This window comes from Epinephelus lanceolatus, chromosome 5 (genome assembly GCF_041903045.1).
Source record: "Epinephelus lanceolatus isolate andai-2023 chromosome 5, ASM4190304v1, whole genome shotgun sequence".
NCBI lineage: Eukaryota > Metazoa > Chordata > Actinopteri > Perciformes > Serranidae > Epinephelus > Epinephelus lanceolatus.
In genome coordinates this window covers 30,718,827-30,728,475 of record NC_135738.1, presented here as the reverse complement: position 1 = coordinate 30,728,475, position 9,649 = coordinate 30,718,827, and the positions used below count along the sequence as shown (strand labels likewise).

Genomic DNA, 9,649 nt, shown 5'->3' with positions numbered 1-9,649 from the left:
ATAAAATACTAAATATCCCACTCATACCTCTCAGAGAAGCTGTCACTGTACCCTGGATAACATGGGGAAGGGCAAATTCAATAAAAATCGGCTATGTAACACAATTTGGCAGCATGTCTGAATCAGCACGATGGGAATCAAGGCCATGTAATCCTACATGCAGAGTGGGAAACACAAAATTGCCCAGGAAATCCACCAGCGAATGTCAGATATTTTCCACATTTGGGTAAACTTTCCCTAGGTAATTGATGTTGGTTATCGTTTTTTCCCCCTCAGTGAACAACATCATTGTAAAACTGGTCTTAAATTTTATTATAAGTAGCATTAAAGGATCTTAAAAAGTCTTAATTTCCCTTAAGCTTGCAGGAGTCCTGAACCAAGGAATGATACAAACAAACTTGAGGCACCTAGTTTACTTGAGTTATTTCAATTTATGCTGCTTTTTAGCCTACATGTACGATACTCCACAATCTTTCAGAGGGACTTTTTAGAGGAATATAATTGTTTGTTTTTGTTGCTGAAAAGTAGAGGAGATTGATATCACTAATCTCCTATCTGTACAGTAGATATAGAGCTGGCCAGCTGCACGTTAGCTTAGCATACAGACTGTAAACAAGCAAACTGTTGGCTAGCTTTCCCAGGTAAAATCCCAACCTCTATTTTTGCACTTTGATAATATAATATGCTAATTCGTGAGCTTCAGAGGTGCTGGTAAGCAAATTTTGTCATTTCTGGATGGACACCACAGAGCCAGGCTAGCTGTGTCCCTGCTTCCAGTTTTTAAGCTAAACTAAGCTAACGTTGTTCTGGCTGTAGCCTCATTTGTTAGCTGATGACACTTTGTACTCCTACTATAAAATATATGAAGTATGACTTTCAATACAGGGTTTACTAGTAATTAAGAGTATTTTAGCTACATTGTGGCATCACTACTTTCATCATCTTATCACACTGTCAACAAACATTTGGGGGAAACCTCGTCATCACGTTGGCGTGCCTTTCTAGAAAGTTATTTTGAACACATCTTCTCTATTAAATAATTCACGATCCCATCAGCATTTAGAAGCATGTGGGACAGTCTGAGAAAAGGAAAAAATCGATGAAGCCGTGTTGTGTGGTCAGAGTGGAGTTGGTTAAACACAAAATCAATAGCAAGACTCCAGGACTCAGGATGCCGTAATGTGTTGTTCCATCTGTTTGGCGGGATTCCCTTCCCGGCCCCATTCAATGCCCCCCCCATGCAAGCACACAAGAAGAAGAAGAAGAAGAAGAAGAAGAAGCAGAGAGGAGTTTGTATTTTGTCATGTCTGTATTTTTGTCTCATTTTCACAAAACATGTACAGGGGAAGGAAAAGCCTTTCAATAGAACCTGAGGTATTTTTGCGTCAAGCAGCCTAAGGTATCAGGATTTTCTTTTAAAAACTCATCTAAATTCATCAGTGTTCTTAGATGAGTTGCTATTTACACAACATAATAATAATAATAATAATAATAATAATAATAATATTTCGATAACAACAATTTTAGCAAATGGGACAGCCTGCATCATCTTTGTTACATGTCATAAATAATTCTAACATTTCTTAAAAATATAGGGAGGAGGGTGAGGGGGAGGAGAGGTTGCTTGAGGCTCGGGGGTAACAGAGGAATCTATCTGAACTTAACTGTAGCTGCAGCAGCCCAAGGTCAAAGGTCAAAGATCACCAGAGAGAAAAGCTATTCAAGGGTCAAAGGAAAAAATAAACACATTTTACATTATAAATAAATAACCATCTCGCACCAGGAGAGCAAAGTTTTCATTTTTTTCACCTCAAGATTTGAAGATCTGCTTTTTTCTGTCTGTTTTGTTATCTGTTTTTATCAAAGCTTTGGAAAATTAGAAATAAGAGCAAAAAAAGAAAAAAAAGAAGAGAGAAAGCGAGGATGCTTTACGGACATGCATTGTGCTGATGTACCAGCAGCTGTGTACCCTGTGCCGGGCTTGGCTCACTGAAAGATCCCCTGAGAATGAACAAAAGGGTGTGTGTGTGTACAGCCTATGCTTTTACATGTGTGAAATACGTGTAAGTGCATACAGGGTGTGTGTGTGTGTGTGTGTGTGTGTGTGTGTTGGTTTCAGCTTTGGTGGGACGCGCTGTGATGATGACAAACTGGTGCTGGCTCGGAGAGGAGACTCGGTGCAAGTCTATAAAACTTGTGAAAGAGTTTGTTTGCATATAGTTGTGATGTTACGCAAGAACTCATGAGACTGGCAGAAAATGCTGAACTCTATAGGAGCGAGCTGAGTGTGGCAGCTACTTTGTCTTCCTCTGCACACACACGGTGAAACAGAACTTTTTGAGTTCACGCTTGAGCCCTCGACTGTGATGAATACACACTGCAGAGATCCTGCTCTTATAGATCTCATCAGTGGGACATTTGTACCATCCTCTAAATATAAAACTGAGGCCTTATTTGTAGGCTACCATCAAAACTCAAGACTCTTGTTGCCATGGGTGTGAGGGGTAACTGAAGTTGGTTATCAGAAAGCATAAAAGTGCATTTCAAAGTCATACATCACTCTCCCCAAAGAAGGAACAGCACATATTGCTTGCTTGAATTTGTTGAATGTGTGTATTTGTTTGAGTGTGTGTTCATAAATACCATACAGCAAATAATAATAATAATAATAATAATTCAACAAAAGAAAAAAAAAGAAATAAATCCACAAAACATTATATTATTTCTCATTACCAGAATGAACCAATACAATAAATTAAAACTATAACTGAACAAAAAAAAAGTCCATTAGAAGTCCATTAAAATTGCTATATATATTCATATTGTATATATAGTATTTGTCTGTCTGTAGTCAGCCTTTCTGGTGCATGCTCAGTGGTGACCATAGATGGTGACTGGGAGCAGTGGGAGGGGGCTGGGGGGGTTTATAAAGGAGCTGAAGGGCCCTTAAAGCGAACCCTCGCCGCCATCCCGAAACCTCAGTCCCATCACGCTGTTAACACTGGAAACAAGGGAGCCAAAGTCAGGAAAGACACACTGTGCTTTAAGGAGGGGGAACACTGCCCGTTGCTACGAGTCTTCAAAAGTCTTTTCAGCAACAAAATGCTGAGGATCCTTCATTGTTTGGATACAGTACCGCCGTTAGATTAAGTCCTTGGGATCTCTCTGCCTTGTGCTGTGGTGATGTGAGGAGACGGTGCTGTTAAGGAGTCTGTTATTGTTGTCTGATGTTGCTATGCAGAGTCTGTAGCAGGCAGAGCCACTGGGAAGAGGAGGGAGGGGGGAGGCGGACGTAGCCGTGCGAGGTTCTGAGGCTTTCTGACACTGGGGTGAAGCTTTGGGAGGAAACACGGGGCTCGGTTCAAATCACAAGCTATACACCCACTGAAGCACACTACATTTGACCGCAGGCAAGCAGTTTGTGTCCGAACTCTGTCAAAATAAGGATATTCTATATAGTAAGGATGCAACATGACACTTGTCCTGGGTCATTTCTTTTTATCTGTGACAGAGCTCAGAAAAATTAAGAGTTTCAGTACCTACAGTCACCCCCCCTTTACCCCGCCCTCCCCCACACTTTTATTCAGATTTGTATGAGAGTTCAGGATGGCTAAGCACCACATCACAGGCTCTGTCTGTCCACGTGCGAATGCTAGTTCGCCTGCTAACCTTTTCACATTAACTCTCTGCTTTTATTTGTCCTTCTCTCAGTTGGAGTCCTAAACACTGTCCGCGAGGAGCACAAAAGAAGCCTCCTCTGCTCCCGGTCATATGTCCTCCTCTTGCACTTCCTCTAACCAGTTCCATTTGTGTCCCCAAGGGACAACCCTGGTCATGTCCATTATCTGTCAGGATACCTCGATGATCTCCATGCTCCCAGAGAAGCTCGACTGCTTCCCGATCTTCCCCAGTTCTTCTCGGGATCGTGTCTCAGAGATGCCCTCCTCGAACTCCATCTGACAGCTGCGCCGTTTGAACTGCTTCTCCGACGCAGGCCCGCTGTTTGCACTGTTGGACTTGGTCACTGTGGACGACTGTGTCTGCGGTGCTGATGACTTTTCCCTCTGGGATTTGTCTCGTAACCGCACACCTTCGCTGCACCCAAACGCCACATACGCCGAGCTGCTCCCAAACCTCACCGACGACTCCTCTCCGCCTCCGTCCCCTCTGCCTCCCAGCTCCATCTCTCCCTCACCAGCCTCCACTGCCCCAAAGTGCCAGGGGGCGTCTGTGGTGGGGGTGACGGGAGTGACGGGAGTGGTAGCCTGGACAGTGTCTCTGTGTTTGGTCCACATGGCCCCAGACCCAACGTTGGGCAGGGAGGGTAGTGACAGGAGCAGGGAGCCCTTTAGGTTCTCATCCGGGCTGGGGCTCTTGTGGTCCAACGACAAGCTGAGGGACTGTGGAGGTTGGTGCGGTTGGGAGTGGACTGGGGAACTGCCGGAGCAATGCTTGGGTTTCCTCCTGGGTCTGGATGAAGAAGAACCAGACCGATGGACTCCTTCACTTCCTCTGAGCCCCAAACCTCCGATGCTACCCCCGCTGCCCGGTGAGGGGAATGGTGAATCGGAGGAGCTGGGGCTGTCTAGGACGGGAGACTGCGAGCAAACACCATTGGAGGTGCCTGTTCCTGGGCTGTCAAGTTTGCACAGCTTGGGGACGTCTTCAGAGTGTGTGGGTGCCAAGCTGGGGCAGGGGGGACTGTTCGGGGAGTAGACAGACTTAATGTCCAGGGAGAAGGAGCGTTTAAGCCGGTTAGTGTCCATGATCCTCTCTGCTGAGAGATGCAGGCCGTTGAAGCCCTGCTGGAGGGAGGTGGGTGATGGCAGCTTAGGTTCTGGTGGGATGTGTTGGTCTGCCACAGACGAGTCGTAGTTGCTGTGGTGACCGTTCATCTCAAAACCTCCGTTAATCTCTGAGGTTTGCTTAGTGTTGTTTTCGGAGATCTTGTCATCAGAGGTTGAGGTTAAAGCTTGCAGTAACCGCAGGCCTTTCTCAAACTCCAGAAGCTGACCCAGGAAGTTGAAGTTGGGGGATATGGACGGTCTTCGGTCCTTTACAAACCTGTGAGGAGGAAAAGAGTTGGGAAATATTAGTCACAAGAAAACAATTCTAACAAGGAAACTACTAAAGCACTATCAGTGGGTCAGAATTACCCTAGATGAACTAAGTGTGGGGTGTGAACAGCTTTACTGATGCACAATACATAATCCAGTGCCAGTGTTGTCCAGACAAGGCAAAGCAAAGCCTTTTGTACACACACCGTTCCCTGGCAGGCATCTAACAATTTTATTTCTCACGACTGGGGGGAGGAGGATGAGAAAATCGTCTAGCATTACTTTCAGCAGTGAGTTGTCTTTTTTCTGGGGCTGACACCTTAGCTCAGCTGGTGGTAGGTGGGAGGAGAACACATACCTGTAGGCATCATCTGATGACAAGCCCATTGTCTTCATGATGTATGCGATGGCGATGGTTGCTGAACGCGAGATTCCAGCCAGGCAGTGCACAATGACTCTGCAGTTTGACACCTTAGCTTTGTCTGTTGGGGGGGAAACGAACAGGTATGAATACACGTTGAGCACAAAGTGTCTGGAGACAATCAATGTCCATTGAAAGCTAACTGACGTTTCCTGGAAGAGTACAGGGGATCACCTGAACGGATGCGTTATACCTCACACTATTGTTACCTAAGTTGCACGTGAACGTTTATTAACAGTGCGCATATGTTGTATTGAATATCATTGGCATTCTTCTATGCATAACTTGAGATGACTTCACTTCCTTATAAAGACACTTCCCTCAGTTGCTATCATGCTTTTTACTGGTAATGTTCATCTTCAGTCCAAACACATATTAATACATTTCCCCTCCTCTTACCTATGAATTCATTAGTTTTGTCCAGCCAGGGAAGCAATTTCTCGCAGTAGTTGTCGTTGACTGGGATACGCATGAAGTGGCTCTCGCTGATGAAGTCTGGCTTGGGGCACGTGTTGCTGGCATTCAGCACATAGGTGATACCGTTCTGAGCCATCAGATCCTGCAGAGGCAACATGAGTTCAAGGTCACGTTTTCTTGTCAGGTAACAAAAACAAGTTAGCTATCTATCAATGATGGTGATAATATGAGTAAGAAGATCAAACTAAATTCTACCTTGTTGAGGACGTCCTTCTGTGAGCCCAGGTAGAGGTGTGGCAGGATGCGGGTGGGCCCTACATTAGCCACAGGCAAGCAGGGCTGGGACAAGCTCATAGGCAGAGCAGTGGCAGGTTTCCCCTCGCACAGGCCGGGGAAACAGGAGGAGAAAGCAGCGAAACCTCCTGCAGAGAAAGAAGAGAAGGCGAGAACTGGTTAGGCACGCTAATGGTTTTCCACAGAGCAGTCCCACAACACTCTCTGCAAAGACTTCTATGAATTCATCGAGAACAGTGCACCGCCATCAGCAGAGCAAACAGATGCTTTGTACGCTTTCAAAGGTGAATCTGGGCTACGATGTCTGGGTCCTTCTTAGTGCAACAGGAGCAAAAAAGAGGCTCTCTGTGCTTCTGTGTGCAAGTTAGGTTAACTGCTGGGCAGGCGGGAATGTGTGTGTCTGGCCCTTTAAGAGGCAGGCGGCTCCACTTTTGGCGTATGTGTATATGTGTGTGTGTGGCTCTGTTTCCTGCATGAGCTCATGTCCTGTAGCAGTGCATTGCGTCAGGCTGGGGGAATGAGAGAGGCCACAGGTGCAGGGCCAGGACAGAGGCCCAGTAACATCCCCCTGACAACCGCACAGCACACACACGCCTGCACACGCACAGTCATACATATGCACACACACATTAACAAGACGATACTCTCCAAGAAGAAACAATCTGAAGACATGATCGCATAATCTTGCAGTCAACATGCACTCAATATTCACTCTCACTGTCTGTAATTCTCTGTCCACACACACACACACACACACGCACACACAAATACCCACTCATCATTACTCTGCAGTACTGCGGTTGTATAACTATAGGGTGGGGGCCAACGAGAGGAGGTGGGGGTGAAGTATGTGTGTGTGTCTTGAGGAGTGGGTAATGACCTCGCTTAGGAGTCTGTAGAAGGGAAGGGAGTCCTTCAAGGAAACCCTGAGCCCCAGAAAGAAGATTAGGACCTAATCTAGGTTCAGCCCTGCCTGACCCAATCTGGAACGTAGCACACACACACACACACACACACACACACACACGCACACGCATACACATTCACACACACATGCAGGGTCACAGAGTGAGAGTGAGTGAGACATGACATCACTGTTCTAAAGTAGCACACGCAGCACAGCGCAGGCAGTACATTGCCTTCCGTTGTAACACACACCCAGCTGCGCTACTCATGTAGCAACGTCTGGCAGACACACACACTGAGTGTCAGCACCATGCACTCAACACATACGAGATATAAAAAGCTGCAAAATTAAGGTCGTGCAAACATTCAGAGGAGAGCAGCTTTGGTATTTTTGCACTATTTCACAACACCACAGCTTGCGAGGCTGGGTGCATCCCCATGAGCTATTCTGGGTGCACTGGCCCTTTAAGAGCAATGTGAAGAAGGGTTGTCTGTTTCCAGCTATTAATGGCAACCGGCGGAGCAATGACATCAGCGTTCCACATGGGGGGGATGGAGTGGGGCGGAGGGTAGATGCATAGATGTAGAAAGAGTGATCAGATAACGAGGAAGGCGAGCTTAATGCAAAGAGGGAGAAGCTGATAGCTGCTGTGCTAGCGTGCGTCAATGATCTAACCCTTTTAGCCTCTTAGGAGTAGACTAAACAGACATTTGTAGTTCACAGTTTGGCTTTAGACTGCGTTGGCACTGTACAATTTCCACCAGAGCCTCTTTCTAGTGATCCTATGGGCGGTGCTACACTGTCAGTAATTGATAAAACAGAGGAAGGGTAGTTCTTTGAAGGGTTTCTTCCTGGTTTCTCTGTTCCCAAGCTGCTGGTGTGGAGCCTCTGCATACACACACACACACACAAAGAAAAAAAATGGTGCTACATATAGCCCCCACCACAGGCATATATACTGTATCAGTGTGAGGAAGCAGTATGTTCCTGGAGACAGTTAAATCAACAGGAAAAGCCTCATGTCACACAGCAACTATTTCCCTTTCTATGCGAGGACATTGTTGGAGAGTTGTTAGAAGGACAGAAGACAGGACGTTCCACAGCGGAGACAGTGTGTGTTTAACACCAAAGAGAAAGTGTGTTTGTGTGTGAAGGGAAGTGAACACACGAATGAAAACACTCTTCTAAAAATATTCCCCTGTTTGATCTTGTGTGTGTCTGGATTAATAATTACAGGCATGATTACTGTAGATGACCTCATCAGTGTGAAATAGCATCAAAACGGCAGGAAGAGTGGCGAGCCAGTGTGTGACTGGGAGAGTGAGTAAGGGGTTACTGGCATGAAGGGAGACTGAAGTCAGAGATAAGAAAGCGGGACTGAGTGTGCCTGCCTGCCTTTTTTAAGGGCTATTACATTACAGTGACATTACGTCAACACAATTACAAACACCTCCCTTGTAGGCAAAGCTTTACAGGGCCGCTGCTAATGGACGTTAGTCACACAGGAGATAGCGTGTTATTGTCACCTCGTCACCTGACCTCGCTCTACTTAAGGTTGCCATGACAGCGAGGACGGGCAGTGATGTTGATGACAGTTGGCTCATCGTGTCCCCCTGAGTGCTGTCAAGATGGAGTCAAACATACACACACACACACACACACACTGAGTGTCCAAAGGGCACACAAACACACACAGGACAGAGAGCACCAAATAATCCAAACAGACATGGCCTCACATTCTCCAAAAGACAACGATGACACATCCGTCCATTCCAATCTAAGCATACAGAGCGCACACATAAACACACTGTACAGTCACACTGAGGTCACTGAAAATACCCTGTGACACACACCAGCCCAGCTGTCCATGAAGATGACATCAGAAAGTCAACTGGGAGAGATGAGTTCACCTTCGGCACAGCATGATAATCAGCCGAGACTAACACACACTGCTACATTAAACTCAAGAGATAAAGCTAACTGGCTACACGAGTCACAGTCAAGCTTGTCTCAAGTTGTATCCTACAGTTTTATTTGGAAATGAACAGAAATAAAAGCTGCTGTCATTTTTAGTCACATGCTGAAGTCATGATCTTGTGCCACACGGAAACGCTGCTCAAAAGTATCATACTTTGGAAAATGTACTTGGACAGGATGTGACTAACCCAATTTTGAACACACGTGAGAGAGAAAAAAACAGAAAAAACATTTGGGTAGAGAGAAAACACACAACCGGGAAAGAGGGCACTGTGTCGCCATCGGCAACGCTAGCCAGCGGTGACTTCCTTTTTCCGTTTTCCTCTGCCCACTTCATCACTTATGCAACTGCTTATTTTCCTCTCTTGCCCTAGTCAGAGCCGTGCACTCAGGCCTCCTTTGTTCGCTAGTTCCCCCTCCTGATCGGTCATTTCCTACAACTAAATATTCACTTTTCAGTTTAAAAGTGCAGGTTATTACCCCACAGATGTGAGAAGTGTGTGTTTGGTAGAAGATATTTGGATCAAATTCGGGCATTTTGGGGCTGTGCTGCTGCGTGAATCGATGCAGAAAGCT

The 9,649-nt window shown here is 46.0% G+C and overlaps 1 protein-coding gene across 3 annotated transcripts in view; it reads right to left on the bottom strand.

The window, feature by feature from the left end:
* Nucleotides 1-1,290: 1,290 nt before the first annotated feature.
* Nucleotides 1,291-9,649, bottom strand: part of dusp8a (dual specificity phosphatase 8a) — a 51,708-nt gene continuing 43,349 nt past the window's right edge. For all 3 annotated transcript variants that reach the window (XM_033634470.2, XM_033634471.2, XM_033634473.2), the window contains 4 exons: nt 6,151-6,317; nt 5,878-6,037; nt 5,416-5,539; nt 1,291-5,064 (listed from right to left, as the gene is read on the bottom strand). In XM_033634470.2, coding sequence (XP_033490361.1) covers nt 3,849-5,064; nt 5,416-5,539; nt 5,878-6,037; nt 6,151-6,317 — 1,667 coding nt within the window. In that variant the 3' untranslated portion in view covers nt 1,291-3,848. The remainder of the gene's footprint in view (nt 5,065-5,415; nt 5,540-5,877; nt 6,038-6,150; nt 6,318-9,649) is intronic.